Here is a 20,926-nt window from a genome sequence, read left to right as displayed (position 1 = left end):
AGACATGTTTATCTGTACCTTATAAATAGTTGAGGAGTTAAAACTCTTTGGCCATCCCCTTTTTAATTGTTCCGGTTGTCTTTCGAGGGTGATTATTTCTCATTTGGTACCTTTTATTGTTCTTTATTATGGATTCATAGAATTGTGGACTTTGAGCTGAAAGAGGCTTAGCGGTCAGCTACACTACCAAGTATGAGTCCACAGGGCTGTCCACTTTCTCCTAGAGCACTTGGCAGTGTTTAAACATCGCTCCTCCTTGCGTTTTCCTCTCCCTCCTGCCCTCTCCCAGGTTCTCCCCTCTCTAGCTTAAGTGTTGCACCCCCAACTTCAGCTCCTCCGGAAGAGCTGTTAGACTTTTCTACTATGTAGATACACTTTTGTGGTGGAGAGTGAAACGGTGCCAGCAAGAAAAGAAAGACAATTGTGTCTCTGCTACTGGTACTGGTGGGATTGCATTTGCTTTGAAGAACCGCATATCTAATCTGAATGGAGTGCTCTCCTGCTCTCAAGGACCTTTGCTCATCACGCACCCCTAACAGTCATTCTCTCTCTTTTTCCCCTGAGTCCAGTCACTGGGAGGCTTGGCCGCTGTGGCCTAGAGGCCTTTAATTGTGCTTTATCCCAGCACCAGGAGTCATAACAGTTCTGAACGTTGTCAAGGGGAACGGCAGCTGAATCCACAAATCCATTTTATTGAGACCCTCCTGTGTTACAGACACTATTAGTCCATTCTAAATACATTGCTTCATTTAATTCTCACTACAGCCCTGTGAAATAGGTTGTTGTTTTTTCCCCCTGAAAAAGTGGAGTTCAGAAAGGCCAGATCTGTGCCTAAGGCTGCATGGCTGGCAGGTGGGGGGCCATCCTCTCTGCCCCGCTCCTATGGCCAGTGGCAGGTAAGGGTGATTGTGAAAGTGTCCTAAGTAGAAAAGCTACTATTGTACTGCAGAGTCAGCCCTCATTGGAAGGCACACTGTTTCCACCACGAATGGTGGCCTGGCCAGAGAGTCTGTTGATAGATGAGTTTTTATGACATCAAGACCCGCACGGTGGACAGGATCAGATTTCCTCAGTAAAATCTGGGATTTTTACTTCAGAGGAATCAGATGTAATCCTTCTTCATTATGCCAAGAAAACAGAGCAGGCCCTTGCAATAATAGGACGACTCGGAAACTTTACAGTTAAAAAGTCAGATAAAATGGTTGACTTCAAGTTTCGTTCATAAGTGCCTCTCTCCCTACTCTCCTCCCCCCGAAAATGCACACTGGTCCCCAGAGATCTGTGGGATAAGAAAACAGAAAATCTGCTTACCAAGCGGTTCAGTCTTTCTTTAGACTACAAGCCCCTGCTGGGCGATGTGTTGGTTTCGTTTGTGAATGTGGAGGGAAAAAAATCAGTGATCAGGAACTTCACTTTTGAGAAAATAAATGTCCATCACTTTCTCTTGTGACTTTTTTTCCTGCTCCGTAGTTTGTTAAATGATTTGTGCCTTAGTATTCTCTTTTTATTTATGTCTATTTTGCCAGGAGGCCTTGAAGCAGGGGTAAATATGAAAGAGAGATAAGTTACCCTGACCTTGATTTTATAGCACTGTAGTAACTAAAGGTGTGTTTACCCTCTCATGGAGCTATAAAAACACTTTTCTTTTTAAGCATTTGCAGCTCTGGTCAGGACGGGACATAGCCATGCAGCAGGGTTAACAATATATAAAGGTCTGAGATTAAAATTGGGATTTGATAATAAACTGAAACTTCATCTTCCAGGGCAGTTTTTAAGTTTGATTTTTTTAAGATTTTATTTTTTTCCTTTTTCTCCCCAAAGCCCCCTGATACGTAGTTGTATATTCTTCGTTGTGGGTCCTTCTAGTTGTGGCATGTGGGACGCTGCCTCAGCGTGGTTTGATGAGCAGTGCCACGTCCGCGCCCAGGATTCGAACCAACGAAACACTGGGCTGCCTGCAGCAGAGCGCGCGAACTTAACCACTCGGCCACGGGGCCAGCCCCTTAAGTTTGATTTTATGAATAACAAATTGTTGCTTTTGACAGAAAGGACATAGTGAAAAAGAGTATATCACAAAGAAAAGATGTAGGTATTTTGAATGCTAATAAAGACTTAATGTGCACGTATGCCTCAGGAGACTGTCAGCGGAGGGCTGTTCCTTTCAGTGGGATCCGTGTGGAGATTTACAGGGTTTCTGAAATAGAAACCAATCTGACTCAGATTATCTAGCTTGCCTTCGATTTAGTGGGTTAGTCTCCAGCTCTCCTGCCCATCCCAAACTCCTCTGCTACTTGGAAGGTTAACAAGTTGATTAAAAAGCACGCATGGGAGGCTGAAAAGAGGGAAAGATTTAAGCTGACAGCTGATTCTCAGTAGCATTTGGAAGGGAAATTAGCAGCAAAGGTAAAACTGATTTTATTTTGGAATTTCTATAATGTGAGGAGCGCTGTACAAAATTTTTAGTTTGTGCTCTTCAAAATCCCCCTCCTCAGAGATAAGACAAATGGTTGTGGTGGGGCTGGGCTCTTACAGATCCTTCTATACTTTTTTTTGCTTGATGGTAGCTGGTGTACCCAACACATCCCTGTTTTGGGTAGCTCTCATTTGTATTCTTTAGGGCCAGTATCTCCCTTTCTGGGGAGGAGTACAGTTCTAGACCCTTAGAACTGGCAAGGGAGTTGTGATAAGCTAATTCAGTTCTCTTTCATGTAAAAAACAGAAACTGAGGCCAAGGAGGAGAAATGACTTGCTGCGCAGAGATGGTATCCCACTTACAGTCACACTGCTATTTAGCATCAAAACTGGGACTGCAGTGCTGGATCCTGATTCCTGATTTAGTCTTGCTCAATTTGTAATATACTCTTCCTTTTCATCTAGGTGTGTTCTCTAAAATGAAGCAAACCTGGAAAAAGTTGTAATCAGTTAATTGACAAAACTATGTTATCTGATTTTTTCTTTTTCTTTTTTCCCCCCCGAGGAAGATTAGCCCTGAGCTAACATCTGCTGCCAATCCTCCTCTTTATGCTGAGGAAGACTGGCCCTGAGCTAACATCCGTACCCATCTTCCTCTACTTTATATGTGGGACGCCTACCACAGCCAGCTTGCCAAGCGGTGCCATGTCCACACCGGGGATCTGAACCGGCGAACCCCGGGCCGCTGAAGCGGAATGTGCTCACTTAACCACTGCACCACTGGACCGGCCCGCTATGTTATCTGATTTTAAATGGGGTAGGGAGGAGAAGGGAGGTGGAATGGAGGTGGGAACCATAAACCAAGAACAAGTGGACATTAACACACCCACATAACTGTCTGGAGTTAAGGTGACGGAGAACGAAAGTGTGGACTGAAATAGACAGGGATGCTTGGGAGGCTTGGGCACAGTGCAGAGCCTAGAGGAGCCCTGAGGGCAGGAGGTGTGGGGCAGGGGCAGGGCCAGGGAGCAGGGGCTGTTCTAGTCAAGAGTGGGGCTCGGCGGGCAGTAAGAAGACGGTGGGTTTTCATTTTGGAGTTTATTCAACACATATTGTGTGGTGGCACTGTTCTGGGCATGGCGTAGGTATTGGTGAACAAACAGGCATGGTTACACCCCCTCTGCCTCCTGGAAAAGGCAGTCTGATTGTGGAGGCAGACAGTCAACAGATACATGAATAGGTAATTGCAGATGGTGGTAGGTGCAGGGTGTTGTGAGAAGGCACAGCTAACTGACTGATGCAGGAGGCCTCCTCGGGAAGCTAATATCTGGAAGATGCAGGCGTTAGACAGTGAATGAGGTTCTTGTTTAAACCAGATGTGTGCAGCTGGAGGGCCTCTACCTTGGTGGATATTCAGGGATTCTACTCTATCTTACAAGCAGGGGGAACCTCTGAAGAGTTTCAGCCAGGGAGGGATGTGAATACATGTGTGAGAAATGTCAGTAGACATGGCACACGCATTGCCCCCGTCCTTCTGGCTTGCTGGGTGGGAGGGAGGCAAGCGGGGAGGAGCCAGGAGAGGAAGTGGGGCAGCTGGTGTAGAAGCCTGAAGAACCACTGTGGAAGAGAGGAGAGGGAGGGAGTGTGGAGTAGAAAAGTGCAAGACAGGCCTGAGAACACCAGGGTTGGAGGCTGGGAGGAGGAGAAGCTGGCGAAGGAGAGACCCAACAGGAGCAGCTGGAGCTAGGAGAAGGCCAGACAGTGGGGTGACGGCATGGGAGCCAGAGAGGCATCAGATGCTGTGGGAAGCTCTGGTCAAATGAGGTCTGAAAATGACTGATTTGACAGTGTGAACATTATCAGCATCCCTGGCAAGAGCAGTTTTGTTGGCTTCTTGAGGCAGACGCTGGGATCCATCCAAGGCCCTGCTGCCCACCCTTCACTTTCATGTCTCTGCCCACACCTTTGCCGTTTGCTCCGTGTAAGCAGCGCCTCCCAGCTCCCTCTGCACCCTGCCTGCTCCATACCACGGGGTACTCCTGACATGGCACACATTGGGTTGTCTGCCTGTCTACCCCTATAGAATAGAGGCTGAGGACTTGGTTGTTCACTGCTCTATCTTTAGCACCTGTAACAGTGCTAAATAAATAAATTGAGTGGATGAATCAGGATAATGTCATGAAGAAAGTAGTATTTCATCCAGGTTAATCTGGCTTTAATTATTCGTGCTGTGTATAGCCCACATGCAACCTGAAAAGGTTCCGATTCTTACCATCAACCCATTTCTTTCGTTATGCACCATTTTACACAGGGCGTTACAGTAGGTGCTATGTAGAATTGACTAACAGCTCCATCTCCTGGCCCGAGAAAGGTTAGAGTTTGATAGATGTACCCATACCCACTTTAGTTAACTTACCCTAGTGTCACTGAGACCCTAGTTATTACCAAAGGTTTGGGGTTTCAAATTCAATAGAGAACAGATTCCATGGGTTTTCTTTAATAGTCAAAGCTGACGTTTTAGAAAAGGAGCCAGTGCTTTCAAAGCCTATTTATAGGTCTTGGCTACCTGGAGAGTGTTACCTTATCCTTTGAAATGCATCAGACAGCTTCAGATTTCTCTGCCTTTTAAGTAGGTTATGTAGCTGGCAGTGCCTCGAAAATGACTAATACTGGTGATAATAACAAATTTGTTTCTTGCCAGTCTTCATAGGAACTCAGAAACATTTGCAAACATGATCTATTTCTGTTACATCTCTGGCAGCTAGTTTCTAGAGTCCTGACTCCAGATGTGTACTCTGGCCAGAGTCCCCTGTTAATTTCTTCCTCTTTAAGCCAGATGTCTGGAATGGGGTGGAGTTTTTCATTCTTTACTTAAAAATCTTAACCTTGCTGAATATTTGAACCTGCTAATTTCCTTTTCCAGAGGTAAATGAAAGTGCTAGGGAAAGGCTATGTTCTCTGAGGATAGTTATTCCCATACTGAATATGGTAGAAACCTCTCTCTTGTATCTGGGGTTTAGCCACTTTGATCAGGGTAAGGGTGGCAGTTACCACATCAGCTAGGCGGGGCCACCCTGAACACAATAAAATGTGGATAGGACTTGTGTTTGGGTGTGTACCTGTGTGATTTTGTTTGTCTTGCTGGTTTCTCTTCCTAAATTTTCCTTTTATATTATTTTGAAATGTTAATAAAAGTGTTATGATTAGAAATGTGAAGGACATATATGAAGAAAATTATAGGCTACCAGACAGCTGCAGATGCCTCTGACTTTTTGAGTAGGTTAAGTAGCTTGAATAAGCGGAGAAGCGGATGCTGACGTAGGATGGAGATGACCCAATTGGAATGGGCAGTTAATGCCCACAGTAATTTATTTAAGTGCAGCCCCAATCAAAATACTAGAATAGTTTTCTTTTGACATTTGACAATGTGATTGTAAGGTTCACATGGAAAAATAAATAAGAATTGTATAATTTGTTTTAAAAAATGATGGGGACTAAACTTACCTAGATAATAAAGTATATCACAAATTTATAATTATTAAGTCAGTGTAATACTAGCACAAAATTGGACACGAATCAGTGATACAAGGCCCCAGAACAGACCCTTGTGTATATTATAATTTAATGTATGTTAATGGAAGTGTCATAAGTTAGTGGGGGAAGATGCGACAGACAATCAGCTAGTTGGAATTTATTTTGGTGAGCTGGGTAAGGAACTAAATTGATCCCCCCCCCCAGATAAATCAGTTAAATGTAGAAAGTGAAACCTTTATGAGTATATGCACAAAAGAAATAGGACATTCACAAGTGGTCCCAAGTATATATATAGGAATGTAGTATATGAAGAAGATGATTATTTTAGTCTGTCAGGATCAAGGGAAAGATGGATTAAGTAAATGGGTAGAAACTATTGTCTAAAGTGGGATCTCAGTATCATTCAGTACACCAAAATAACTTCCAGATGGAGCAAAGAGTTGAATGTATACAGTGAAGCTTTGAAAGTACTAGAAGAAAATATAGATGAGTGTTTTCAGTCTTTGGGTGGAAAAGACCTTTTCAAGTTTGACACAATAACTAGAAGCAGAAGAAAGGACTTAAAAATTTTCACTACACGAATGAAAATTTTCTACTAAAAATAACAACAAAAATCCACCATACATTAAAAAGTTAAATAGAGCAGAAACCCAAACGAAGAACACTGTAAATATTCAAGGCAAAGATAGTCAAGATGGGCATATTACTCTGTCATGTGTATTCAGACATTTCCAACAAATTAAGAGCTCTCAAACAACAGAAAATGAGCAGAAGACAGTTAACATAAAAATGGCAATAAGCAAGAAGATACTAATAATAGGGAACCAAAAAATCAGTAAAGTAAATTTTTGCTTCTCAGGTTAGCAAACATTAGTGGTAACTGATATGAACAGTGGTTTGGGGGAAATAGGCACTCTTCCCTGCCTTTGGGGAATGTAAATTAGTACAAACTTTGAAAGATTCTTTGACTATAACAAAATTATAAATATCTACATACCTCTATTTCAGCTTTCCCATTCCTAGGAATTTATCTCATAGAAATGGTCATGCAATTGCACAAAAATGTAAGTAGCAGGGTCTTCATCACAGCACTGTTTATAATAGTGAAAAATAGAAATATATCTATTAATATAAACGAATGTCTGTGGAGAAATGGCTAGGTAGATTGTGATAAATATATATGGTAGAATATTCTATAGCCAATAAAAATATTATGAAACTGTATTTATTGGTATAATAAGATGTCTGACATATAAGTGAAAAATGAGTTGTAAAACAAGATTATGATCACACATATTTAAATAGTATGTTTATATATTTATCTGAATATATATATATTTTCAGGTAAATATATATATATATTCAGATAAATATATATTACAAGGACTTAGGGACCAACTACAAAGTTAGAATAGTCCATAAGACTGCCCTCACTTCTAACACCAATTGCACGTTAGGAGAGTACCCAAAACCATCCTTAGGTTCAATAATTCTTTAGAGAGACCTACAGAACTCGCTGAAAGTTGTTATACTCATGGTTATGGTTTATTACAGGGAAAAGATTCACATTGAGCCCTTCCCAAGCCAAGGGAAGAGACGCATAGGGCAGAGTCCAAGAAGGGGCTTAATGTGGTGCTTCTGGTTATCTCCTCTCAGTGGAGTCCTGGTCGGCACTACCTCCCTCTGGCCACAGTGTGTGACATTGTGCACAGAGTATTGCCAACAGGGATGCTCACCTGAGTCTTCGGTATTCAGAGTTTTTATGGGGCTCGATCACATACTGCCGGTATGGCCCGCCTTACTCTGCAGCCCCTCCTGGAGATCCGGCTAATACTTTAGTCATCACTTTCTCTGGAGACCGGAACTGATCCCCTGTGGTCCAAAGCACCCATCGTAAATCACATTGTGAGACTGTTCTGTGGCCAAAGCCCCCAAGCAAACAAAGACACTCCTGTCGGGCAGGACATTCCAGGGGCCTAGAGGTCACCTCTCAGGGGGCAAGGGCAAAGGCCAGACTTCTCTTTGGGTAAGGTTATTTCTACATTACACAATGTTATCACCAACGTTTAAACAATGGTTATTTCTAGGTGGTGAAATTGCAGGTGACTTTGCGTTTGTTCTTTGTACTGTTCTGTATCATTTGGATTTTCTCTCAATGTGGATATATTATTTACTGAAAATCAGTAAGACTAAAAAAGCTAAAAAAGGGATTAAAAGGAAAACGAAATCTCTGGATTGGGTGAACGAGCAGGCAGGGAAGCAGTAAAAGAAATGATAAAGAAAGACCTGTAGATATGGCTACGCAAATAGTAATGTACTTATTCAAAGACATGCCATAAAAAGAAATAAAACTCAAAAACTTAGGGGAAACATTTGCATAAAGATCGCAAGGGATTAATATCATTAATATTATAGTATTACCAACATAAAATAGCTAGAGAAGAATGACTAACATTTCAGTGGATGGTGAAAACTGAGTAAGATCTGTCATCTAGTTAACAATAATGTACCAGAGCCAGTTTTCTGGTTTTGAGATTGTGCTACAGCTGTAGATGCCACTACTGGGAAAAGCTGGGTGAAGGGTACGTGGGACTCTTAGTGCTATTTTTTGTGAGTGTATATTTTGTGAGCTTTATTTCCTGTGAGTCTATAATTAATTCAAGATAAAATGTTTAAAAAAAGACAGAGTACAACCAGCTCAGAAAGTGTAAGAGATATATGGCTAATACACAGATTTTTTATTTTTTTGGTGAGGAAGATTGGCCCTGAGCTAACAGCTGTTGCCAATCTTCCTGTTTTGCTCGAGGAAGGTTGTCTGTGAGCTAACATCTGTGCCAATCTTCCTCTATTTTTATATGTGGGATGCTGCCACCTCATGGCTTGATGTATGTAGCTCTGTGCCCAGGATCTGAACCTGTCAACCTTGGGTCACCAAAGTAGAGCATGCAAACTTAATCACTATGCCACCAGGCTGGCCACTGGATTTTTTTAAGTATTAAAATTTATTAACAAATGATGCAAATAAAGGAGGGATACCACTTTTTTCCTATCATAAGTGTGGTCCCATCCCCAGTCCAGAGGAGTCAGGAACATCCTGGGTTCTGGATTCAAGTTTACTCTTGTGGCAAATAAACATATAAATATGGCTTTAAATGGTGCCTGCCCATGTCCCTGCTCCTCCCTGAGAGTCCAGTTATGGCTAGAATCTGACAGGAAACTCCAGGCTTTGAAACTCAGGAACATGCCCAAGAACCAGCTAACATTCAGCAACGTGCCCCAGATTTGACCAGCGCTCACTCTGTGCTGGGCTCCGGCCTTTCACACTTATTTGTAATATTCCTGGCTGTCCTGTGAGGTGGACATCATCGCCATTTTACAGAAGGTGAAGCTTGGACAGCTTATGTCACTTGTCCAGAAATGGAAGCAACTTTACTTTCCTCATTTGCTTGGAAATGGTATAAGCATGGTAATAGCTCTCCCCAGGTGGAAGGCTAGAACACACTAGAATGTTCCCAGCAAGGACATGGGTCACTAGCATTCACAGGGTGAAGGAGAGGTCACTCTGTAGCTAGTCTGATTTTGCCTGGTTTCAACTCCCTCTAGTTGTTCTAATTTTTGATGATCATGGAAATGATTACTCCCAGCTTTTTATATAAAAACAGACAAACACAGCCCTCACAAACATGCTCACACACATGGGCAGATGCACACCTAGACACACTAGGACGCCCACATATGCAAGTGCTTGCTCACTCACACAAACCTAACCCCCCCGCCCCTGCACACACACGCACATACCCATACACGCCACATAACACACCACACCTGCTCACCTCATCAGTAGGGCAGACTTGTGATGGGGACCTCAAGAGCCCATATTCTTCTGCCTTGCTGCTATTGCCCTCAGAGCCTGCTTCTCCATCAGGACTCCCTTTGAATGTAAAAAAAAATAGACACTAAGTGACCCACGAGGAGGATGAATGTTGAATGCAGGTGATAGGACCCATGCCTGGGCCTGAGAGCAGGGCCTGAAAACCTCATGGGCTTCCTCTGGGAGGAAGCTCTGCTTGGGTGGGTGACCCAGGGCGGAGGGCCCACAGCTCCAGGCAGTTCCATTAAACACGTCGCCCTCCTCCCGCTATGCCTCTCACCACGGCTGCTCCCCACGTCTTGGCTCCTCAATGAACCTTTGTCGTCTGGAGCCTGTTAGTTTTGGCTCCTAGCAGCCTGTGGAACCAGGCCCAGATCTCAGGAACAGCCAATAGAGACCGCTCTTTTGAAGAAAAAGAATCGCAGTCGTGGAAGAGAGACTCATCTGAGCATTATTCATCCACTCGCTCATTAAAGAGACCGCTTAATACCCATTATCCTCGTATTTGGATCTGTGCACAAAGTTGACTCGCACACAAATTTTCTATCTTCTTTTGTGATTATTTGCCTTCTCCAATTGACTAGAAGCCCTAGAAGGTCTTGCACTATACCTGGTCTTCTCTCCTTATTTTGAAAAAATATTGTGTTCCTGTGTTATGTTTAAACAGTATAAAATGGTAAACAGTGAAAACTGAGTCTCCTACTGAACCCCTTAACTTCCCAGTTCAGCTCTCCAAAGGGAAATCACTGCTCCACTGTCACCTGTTTCTTCCGTCTCTTCCCTGAGATTGACTGGCTGTCTTCCTCCGTCCCTCCCTCCCACGCTCCCTTCGTCTGTGTGTCTGTGCATATCTCCCTGTTAAAAATGCAGGTGGTGGCTGTGCCGTGTGTCGTGCACGTTGATTTTCCCCACTTACTGCATCATGTCAATCTCGCCTGTATGTCAGCACATGTAAAGTGTGTGTCGTTTGTGCAGTTGCCCCATAGTGTTCCACTGTCTGGATATACCACAGTTTTCACCAATTCCCTCTGATCAACACCTAGATCAACAGGCTGCAGTTTAATGTCCTGTTTGTGTCTTTGTGCCCATGTGCAAGTGGGTCTATAGAATCAGTTTCTAACAGTGGAATTATCAGTCAAAGGGATGTACAATTAAAATGTTGGCAGACAGCTGTCCACTTGCCCTCCAACAAAGTTCACAATTATTTTTGCCCATCATGTCCCCAGTGCCAGCTTAATGATCAGGCCTCTCTCCCCTGTCAGAGTTCTGAACTGATTGGGAAATAAAACAGAGAAGCAGCATTATGGCATCATAGCAGCATTATTCACTAGGGCCAAAAGGTGAAACTACCCAAATGTCCATCGACGGATGAAAGAATAAAATGTGGTCTGTCCATCCAATGGAATATGATTCAGTCATAAAAAGGAACAACGTACAGTTGTCCCTTGGTATCTGCTAGGGATTTGTTGTAGGACCCCCTGCGGATACGAAAATCTGCCGATGCTCAAGTCCTTGATATAAAATGGCTTAATATTTGCATATAACCTAGGCACATCCTTCATATACTTTAAATCTTCTCTAAATTACTTAGAATACCTAATACAATGTAAGTGCTGTGTAAATAGTTGTCATACTGTATTGTTTAGGGAATAATAGAGGGAAAAAGGCCAGAACATATTCAGAACAGATGCAACCACCGTAGGCCTTTCAGTCCTCAGTGGGTTGAATCCACGGATGTGGGACCTGTGGATACTGAGGGCTGACTGTGTGGACACATGCTGCAACATGGATGAACCTTGAAACTATTGTGTTAAGTAAAAGAAGCCAGTATTTTATCATTCTGTTTATATGAAATGTCTGGAAGAAACAAATTCGTAGAGACAGAAAGTAGATTAGTGGTTGCCAGGGGCTGGAGGAGGAAATGGTGGGGAGTGACTGCTAATGGGTACAGAGCTTCCTTTTGGGGTGATGAAAAAAATTCTGAAACTAGGTAGCAGTGACGGTTGCACAGCATCATAAATGTACTTAATGCTGCTGAATTGTACACTTTAAAATGGTAAATTTTATTTTATATATATTTTACCACAATAAAAAAGAGTCAGCAGATGGTAGCCAAAACCTTACCTCTATTTTGATAAAGCTGAGAGTGTGGCTTATAAGTGACTCCTGGACTGCCTTTCCAGGCAGCCCCAGGTAGCCCTGGACTAGGACAGGCCTCCCCACCCTCAGACTCTGTAGGAGCCGAGCAGGAGGAATGTGGCCCTCAGTGGGCAGCTTTCCCCAAAGGGGACAGGTGGGGGAGGGCCAGGACCCCCCCATGCCAGTTCTTCCACCTACACTCGCTGGTAACATACCCATTGCCCCTAGCTGTGAGGGAGTAGGGGGAGGCAGGGCTAGGAATGTTTTGGTAGTGGGTGTCGAGGAGGCATCAGGAGTGGCAGAGAAATTTGGCCTCATAACAAGCAAATATGGTTGAATGAGCAAGTGAATGAACTCCACCACTGTTCTGGGACCTGTACTGACAGACCCCGGGTCCCTTTGCTCGCTTTCTTTTGGAGAGCATGGTCTGACTAGGAGTTAGGAGCTAATCCTACCCGGACTGACAGAATCCGAAATTCCTGCCCCAGTCCCACACTTCCTGTTCTTAATTCCAGCTCCTGTCTGTGCAAAGCTTGCACATTAATTTCCATTCCAGAGCACTCTCTTGCCAGACCTCTGAAGAATTCAGTGTTTGCCAGTTCCATCCAATAAAAGTTTTGAGAGAGACCTTTGTTGTACTGTGAACTTCCTGTTTCGTGTCATGAACCTGTCTTCCAGGAAGGGTAGCATGGAAGGAGAGTGTGAAGATTTCTCTTTATGGAAAAGTCGAGCGCTCGTTTAATAACTCCATATTTAAAAGCACCTCCCATGTCCCAAGCACCGTGCCTTGATGAGTCAGACCTAGACCTTAGCTTTCCCCTAGAGGGGGAGAGTGTGAGGTGAGTCTCCGGTCACGATGACGGGGAAGCCCAGGGAGCTATGCATAGTGAGGGCAGGTTTGGGAGGCTGAGGCCAGGAGATCTTCCATTTGCTGGAGGGAAGCTAATGGTCTCAGGAATATTCATAGTGTATTTCTGATTACACTTTAACGAGGAACGCGGCTTAATCCTGGGGTAGACCAAGAAGTATCCCAGCTACCGTGTCTGGGAGATGAGTTAAGCTGGGGCAGGGTTGAGGGGAGCAGAAGTCCAGCCATGGATGCTTCCTGGAGATGCTGCCTCAGGGAGCTCCACCAAGCGCCTCAAGTTCCCTCTTAGAACTTTTTAAAGCAGCCTCTTCTAGTATGTTCCAGGGGAAACTAGACTTCGGGGACCTCCATAAAGGAGTCCCAGTCCAGGTTTGGTCTGTGGATGTCTGCATAGGGAAAGTCTCCTCTTCCTCTCCTTGAAGACTGAAGTGACATCAGTATGTTAAAGCCTCTGAGAAGCCCGTCAGTAAAGAAATGTACGGAAATTTATCCCAGCATTTTTCTACCAATTTGTCTATGGAATCCTTTTTCTCTGTAATACTTTGATACCACAGAACTATGCATATTACTTCTTCAGATCTTGTCTTGAAACTGTGGTGGGGGAGGGGTGGTCATCACCATGAAAACATCTGGGACACTCTTCCTTCACCCTCCACCTCTTGGGTGGTTTAGGTTTTGGTTTTGGACTCACTTCTTTGTGTTGGTTGAGCGCCACCTGTTGGCTGTTGAGAAACTTGGGATGATGGCAGTTGGACTTTCTAAAATCCTACATATTCCTCCTGAAGTTTGCCCATTTTGATATACATACCAAGGAAAAATGAAACATTTTAGCAAACAAGAAGGAGGAAGATGAGAACCGCAAACTACAGCCTATGAGATTCAATTTCTAGCCTGTAGGGTTAAATTTCTGTCTGTATCTTCCCGCCCCCCTGACTGTAATAATTGAAGCTGCCAGCATAATGGGACTTCTCTGAGAGGATGCACTTATGCTCCTGTCAGCCCACTTTGTTTCAAGTATCAAAGCAGGGGTGAGGTTGGGTTTGCATTTCAGCGCAATGGTTAGTTCTTCACAGAACATTGCAAGACACCAAAGGTCGTTCTCTTCCCGGAGTCCTCATTTTCCATTGTGTCCCTTCTCCTGCTTTTGTCCTGCAGCTGTCTTGCAGGTGGCAAATGCTCCATCAGGATTCACAGAAAAAGTTGCCTTTCAATTCTAGGCTTCAGTGTGAGGAAAATGAATTATAGAAAAGTTGCTTTTCCTTAAGGAAATAAAAAAATAGGAACAGTTTTCTATTTTGTTCTATTTTTTCCTGGAGCTGCTGTCTGGCTTGACATCAGGTTGCTGGAAGATCTTGCAGAGGAGAGGAAAGATGGTGGACTTTGCCCAGTTGTGGGACCTAATTTACTCCGGTGTGTGCTCTGCTCTCCAGGCTCTAGTGTTTTCTGCTGCCTGGCCAGGCATGTTCTTGCTCAGTTCAGGGCCATCACAAGCCGAGCAGAAGGAACAGCATAGGTCTTCCCTCCTCTGCTTCGCTTGGCGAAGTTTCCCTTGCCCTCTAGGCCTTGGCTTAGATGTCACCTCCTCCAGAAACCCTCTCCTGACTGCTCAGACTAGGTCAGTTATGCCAGCTGTGCGCTCCTGCAGACCTCTGGTCTTCTTTGCAACACTTGGCATGTAGGCAGGACTTATGCCTCAGCAACTTGTATGCTCCATGAGGGCGAGGGACCTCATCCACCTTCTCCTTCCCTTTGCGCTGTTCTTAGCACAGGCACAACACAGGGTAGGTACTTAACACTTGTCAGATGAGTAAGGGAGTGCCAGTCTCTGCTTTCAAACCACTTGAGAAGCAAGTGGTTCTGCAGCTACGTGGGCTCCAGGGCTAACCTTTGACCTAGTCTTTCTTCACTGGTATTGAGAGCGGGCACATGGGTGGCACCTTTTTCCTCCTGTGGAGGAGGAGCCTAATGACATTGGTGACAAACACAAAAGAAAGGACTATTCAAGTTAGGAGGTGTTAAAAATCAGGCCTTTTGGTAATAACTTAAATCTTAGATAATTGGGCTGGCCGAGTGGTGTAGTGGTTAAGTTCGCACGCTCTGCTTCAGCGGCCCAAGGTTTGCAGGTTCGGATCCCAGGGCAGACCTACACACCACTCATCAAGCCACACTGTGGCCATGCTGTGGTGGCATCCCACATACAAAACAGAGGAAGATTGGCACAGATGTCAGCTCAGGGCCAGTCTTCCTCACACACACATCTAGGTAATTGAGATGGGTATTCGTGTCTTACGTTTATATCTGCTTTAGGGTTGACCAGTTGTGTGTGTCGCATGCATGCGTACACATACGCGTTCTCTCATCTAATCCTTATTAAAACATTCTGCAGGCAATGATATTATTCTGATTTTTCCCAGGAAACTGCTGTGTCAGAAAAGCTAAGTGACTGTAGAAGTTGCCGAGCTAGGATGCAATTATGCAGTAGAGGCTGCAAAACAGCAAGCTGCTGGCTGTTGAACTTAGGTGGGAGCTGATCAACATGGAGGTGGGTGAGAAGTCCGTTTGCACTGGGGAGAGACAGAAGGGAAGGTGTGTGACTAGTTTGAAGCACCTAACCCTGTAAGCTGAGGCTGCTGCTGTCCCTTTGTCCCTCAGATTCTAAGAGGATGTGCTGTGACATTTTCTCTGTGGAGGTCACAGCCTCCTGGCCTGTGTAATTGAAAGCCTGCCTCCATGCTGGGTTGGGTGGAGGGAGGCATGAAGTTTTTGCCAGGTGTACAGCCAGCGGCTTTTGCTTTATAAACCAGATTTTCAGGTGCAGGTAATGTTTGTTGCTTGGGCACTGTGTTTGACGACCCTTGCTGTTGTGACTGTTGGCACATCTCTGCTCGTCACGTGGGTTTTCTGAAGTGGGTTTGGAAAAGGGACAGGGCTGTGGCCTGTGGTCAGGGAGAACCTGCACCCCCTTTAGTGTGGACCAGAAATAGTGCTGTGCCCATCTCAAGCCATCTGAAAAAGGGAAACCCTATGCCGGTGGCTCAGAGATGGTTCCTAGCAAAGCCCTCGGAAAAACTAAACTGTCTGAGAAGGCTGTGCCACCAGGGAACTTCCCTTGCCTGCTGTTATCTTGGTTTGCAGGGATCTTTAACTCATTCAGCAAAGAATGATTACATGAGCCCCTGCTATGTGCCAGGTTCTGTGCTGGGTGCCTAGGGCAAGTGATGCCTGAGGGCCCTCTGTGTGAGAAGCTGCAGTCTAATGGAGGGACGTGTGGGTACAGATGTTGCCATATGGAGTGTGAACGGTGCTGTGTTAGAGGTTTGAATAGTCTCAGGGAACCCTGAAGGAACTGGCAGCAGCCTGGGAGAGGCCCGTGCTGGCTCGGAGGAGATGGTGTTTGAGCAGCATTTTGCAGGATAAGCAGGTTGGCAGGGGCGGAGGGAGCTCCGTGAAGAGTGAGGACGTGTGTGCAGAGGCTTGGAGGCAGTGGAGGGCTCTGCAGGTTCTCGGGCCAGTGGGATGTTTGGGTGCCTGGATTGTAAGTGCCTCGTGAGGCCTGGTGGCAAAGGACATAGGCCGAAACCAGATTAAAGGAGCTTGGCTTTCATTCAGGGGCCAGCAGATTTCTTTCTGTCTTTTTTTTTTTCCAGCTTTATTGAGATATAGTTGACATATAACGTTGTGTACGTTTAAGGTATGCAACGTGATGATTGCATACACATATATACGGCAAAATCAACAGATTTTTAACTTCTAATTGTGGAAAATTTAAAAGACATGCAAAAGTAGATAGAAAAGAATACTGAACCCCACGTACCATTACCCGGCTTCAATAATTACCAGCCTACCACAATCCTATTTCCCCCATACCCTGACACATCAGCACCTCCACGCCCACCCCCACCCCCTCCCTACTCCATATTACTTTGAAGAACGCCCAAAGTGATTTGCATTTTCTATCAAGCCTAGTCTGTGGCTTGTAATGGATTAATCCAGAATTTTGAGGCCTAGAATGATCGGATGGCACTATTGATTTCATTTCATTTTCAGAGGAACCACTGAGTTTCCCCTCTTCATCTTGCCTTTCAGTGGAAAGTTGGTGTCTCCAAAGTGGAAGAATTTCAAGGGCCTGAAGCTCCAGTGGAGAGATAAGATCCGGCTCAATAACGCCATCTGGCGGGCATGGTACATGCAGTGTAAGTGCTCCGTGAGCTGGGAGCAGGAGGAGACTGCAGTGGCCCCAAGGCCTTGTGGGGGGCAGACCTCCAGTTATGACCACCTGGAGGCCTTTGCACCTCAGGGCCCAGGGTCTGCTCTTGGAGCATTGTGTTTCAAACAGAAGTCTTTCTTGAGCAGTCTGCAAAGATAGGAAAACCAAGCTAAATCCTAGTGCGCTGGACACTGATTGGCCATCAGGCACAGGGGCCAGTCATATTGTCTGTGTCATGAAGGTGCCCATAGACTGCAGGAGATGGACGCATTAGCTAGCTTTTCACTGTTACAATAGACGCTTGGGCCCAGTGTTGTCAAGGCAGAGCCAGGGAGAGAGGTTAGTTCTTTTCGGAGGAGTCAGGAAGGACGTAGCGGAGAGGTAACATCTGAATCCCCTGAAGAGTCAGGGAACAGTTCCCGTTTCAGCAGGTGTAAGAGGATGCAGGCCCTTGTTCTCTCGCCAGCTGGCTTGCATACCAGTGGATCCGGTGACTTCTGCAGATCAGCGTGTTGGGCCATGCTTGGGTTAGGCCGATGTGTCTCTTAATAAGCCAGACTCTCTTTCTTGCCCACACAATATTCATGGATTCTTTTCCTTTAACCTGGATTCCTTTATTTGTCCAAAACCTCATTTTCTAAGGGAAGGAGAAGGAAAGAACACTTGGGAGGGTCCCACCTGAGGGGAGGCCTGTGGACAGAAGGGTAGGGCTCCTTTGGGGCTCTTAGTCATAGTGATGACGTCTCACCCTCTCTCTGCCCAGATTTGGAGAAGCGCAAGAATCCCGTGTGCCACTTTGTCACTCCCCTGGACGGCTCTGTTGAAGTAGATGAGCATCGCCGGCCAGAGGTACCTGGCGTGGGATCATCGGTGGCCGGGACGGGAACCCACCCCACTCACTGAGGAGACACTCACTGAGGGCTAGGAGCGAGGCTTGGATTCTGCAGTGGGAGACCACTGGGAAGAGTGCTGGGGCTGCGCTGTCCCATCAGCTGTTGTGACCTTGGAAAGCGATGGGGACATGGGGGGCGGAGGCTCTCCCCTTCTCAGACTAGACCTGCCTAAGGCCCAAGGGATTCTCCAATCAGGACTTACCCTCTGCTTTCATTTAAAATTGGTGTTTCTCTGTAAGTCAACAGGGGGCGATTCTGGCTCCTTACAAGGCAGATATCTTTAACAGTTAAAGAATGACCTCAAGGTCTGTATGTACTGAGATGGAAAGATGTTGACGAAATAGTAAATGAAAAAAAGCAAGTTGCACTACAGTATTTTAGTATCTTTACATTAATTTTAAAAAGTGTGTATCTGTATGATTATGCATGATAGGAAATGTCTAGAAGGATATGCAGAATCTCTTACTAGTGAGTATGTCAAGGGTGTGGGATTAGGGTGAGGAGGAGGGGAGAATCATTTCACTTTACATTCTTCTACATGGTTTTAATCTTGTCCAAGCATGTCCTACTGTTAAGAAAAAAGGGGAAAAATTTGAAAGTAACCTAAGGAACTACAGTTTTGAGCAGTCGGACATGATGTGTTTTAGACAATACAGTCACGCGCCACATAACTATGTTTCAGTCAACGACAGATTGCATATATGACAGTGGTCCCATAGGATGAGTACCACATAGCCTAGGTGTGTAGTAGGCTACACTGTCTAGGTTTGTGTAGGTACACTCTATGATGTACACGCAAGGAAGAAATCACCTAACAGCACATTTCTCAGAATGTGTCCCTGTCGTTAAGCAACACGTGACTGTATTAAGAAATGTCATTTTGCTAGGTCGGGTAATAATACTGTGCTGTGAAGATTCTTCACTGTTAGAGACACACAATGGAGTCCCAAAAAGGGTGAAATTATATGGGACTTCTGATATCTAGGACTTGCTTTAATATACTCTAGTCATAAAGAAGAAGGAATCCGAAAGAGAAGAGGGCTCTCTAGCATTCTTCAAGGATAGCGTGGAAAGGACTCATGCCCTGCATAATGGAAAGGTTGAGTAAATGCCCTTGAAAGTCACTTTCCACCTGAAACTTCTGTGATTGCCCATTTGCTTTCACCCTTTGAAAATGTGGCAGAGGCCACTGGAAAAGGGGATGTGGGTGCTACCCATGATCTCTGTAGGGATCCTCCTACACCGGCATGGAGGGGCTTTGTACGTCTTGCCTGCCTCAGCATTCTGTCTTGACGCTATGCTCCAATCCAGATCTTCAGGACCTGTGGCTAAAGCCCCACTGGGTTATCTAGGTCGTGAGATGAAAGCTCATCTTTAGAGGCCGCTGTAGCACAGAAGAGGTGGGACCCTTTGTGAATGAAGTTGTAGGCATGTCATAGGGTTCTCTGAGCTGGATTGCCCAGGACTGACTTCCAGCGTCAGACACTTCTTTGTTCACGGGTTGAGTTCTGCTAGTCAGCCAAGATGCTGTCTTTTTGTTCTGACCTGCCTCTCTCTCATAGGCCATCACCACAGAAGGGAAGTACTGGAAAAGCCGCATTGAGTTTGTAATTCGGGAATATCACAAGTGGAGAACCTACTTCAAGAAAAGGGTATCCGGCTTGGGCTCCAAAAAGAGCATGTTCAGGAAGTTCCCGTAGGGGAGGGTAGGAACTGAGTTTCCTATTCAGAACACTGGCCCCAAGGCTGTGGCTTCATGGCTCTGACCCCACCCCTCCGCCCCGGGGGTGTGGAGGACCGAGTAGGACTGGCATTCTACCCAGGGAGGGGCCTGCTTTGGTGTGTGACGTGTGCTCTCACTTTCTCCAGCTGTGAATCAGGGCTGTTTATCCACAAACGCTGGCTGGGAATCTCGTGTGCCGGCATCAGCCTAGGGATGGCAGGGAGCAGGGTCCCTCTCTCTACATACCTCCGGGAGAGAAAAGGCCTGGATGCTTCCAGAGTTCATTCACCTCTGGGGAGGAGAGGCTGAGGGCCTCATCCACTCCCAGGGCCCTGGGTGACCACCTGGTCTCTCTCCTCTCCACAGCTACAGCAGCACAAGGATGAGGACCTCTCCAGCCTGGCCCAGGTGAGTAAGCCTGGAGGACATAAGGACCCTCATGGGAAACCCCCTTTGACAAGGAACAGCTCGGTGGCCCCACAGTGAGCCCTGTAGCAGAAGGTGATGGGGACACAAACTCTCCCTTTGGCTCGGGGAGGGACTACGCCCTTCTCAAAAGGAGGGCTAAGGAAGTGGGCCCCTTCTCTCTGCCAGGTGGGCTGGAGGGGTGCTCCCTGCATTTCTGGAGCACCTGCTGCTCCATAAAGTAGGGTAACATATTCCCCAGCATAGCGTGATTGGGAACCTGGGTCCTCTGTTGACCCTTTGAGTTTTCCTTCCCCCTCTGTTGGCGGTAGGATGATGACATGCTTTATTGGCACAAACATGGGGATGAATGGAAGACCCCCGTCCCCATGGAGGAGGACCCACTGCTGGACACAGACATGCTCATGTCAGAATTCAGTGACACTCTCTTCTCCACACTTTCCTCACATCAGCCGGTGGCCTGGCCCAACCCTCGGGAAATAGGTAACCCACCCCTAGATCCTTGACTTTGAGCACCCAGCTGGTTTGCTTCTCTGCCAGGCACCCCCAGGGGCAGGCCTCACCTCAGGGCCATCTCTGAGCTGCTCGGTGTCACTTATCTAGGGTAGGCAGTAAGGAGAAGGATTGGCCAACCTCACTGACATCTGAGGGCCACATGCACTGAGTGGGTGACACTGCAAATTGAGTCTTCCTGGGCAGCTTCCTGGTGGCGCTGTGAGAAAACAGCAAGGGGGTTTGGTTGGAATCAGTTTCACATTTCTGATACTGTCCTCTTAACAGAGCATATGTGCCTAGGCCGAGTGATAGGACCTGGGACTCACTCTAAAGAAAATCAGAAGAATTCCTGGGCACC

The 20,926-nt window shown here is 45.8% G+C and overlaps 1 protein-coding gene and 1 long non-coding RNA gene across 5 annotated transcripts in view; one reads left to right on the top strand and one right to left on the bottom strand.

The window, feature by feature from the left end:
• MLXIP (MLX interacting protein) overlaps positions 1-20,926 on the top strand; it is a 54,021-nt gene that overhangs the window by 23,194 nt on the left and 9,901 nt on the right. For all 4 annotated transcript variants that reach the window (XM_014858727.3, XM_070515967.1, XM_014858729.3 and 1 more), the window contains exons 2-6: positions 16,911-17,017; positions 17,795-17,880; positions 19,487-19,576; positions 20,014-20,055; positions 20,385-20,556. In XM_014858727.3, the coding sequence (XP_014714213.3) occupies positions 16,911-17,017; positions 17,795-17,880; positions 19,487-19,576; positions 20,014-20,055; positions 20,385-20,556 (497 nt within the window). The remainder of the gene's footprint in view (positions 1-16,910; positions 17,018-17,794; positions 17,881-19,486; positions 19,577-20,013; positions 20,056-20,384; positions 20,557-20,926) is intronic.
• Positions 1,812-10,209, bottom strand: LOC139045916 (uncharacterized). Its single transcript, XR_011505315.1, has 5 exons — positions 10,098-10,209; positions 9,780-9,877; positions 7,683-7,818; positions 6,944-7,037; positions 1,812-2,902 (listed from the first exon to the last, which is right to left on the bottom strand). It is a non-coding gene; the product is annotated as an uncharacterized lncRNA (long non-coding RNA).

The sequence above is a fragment of the Equus asinus genome, chromosome 8 (genome assembly GCF_041296235.1).
Source record: "Equus asinus isolate D_3611 breed Donkey chromosome 8, EquAss-T2T_v2, whole genome shotgun sequence".
NCBI classification, from domain to species: Eukaryota; Metazoa; Chordata; class Mammalia; order Perissodactyla; family Equidae; genus Equus; species Equus asinus.
This window is presented reverse-complemented; position numbering and strand designations above follow the sequence as displayed.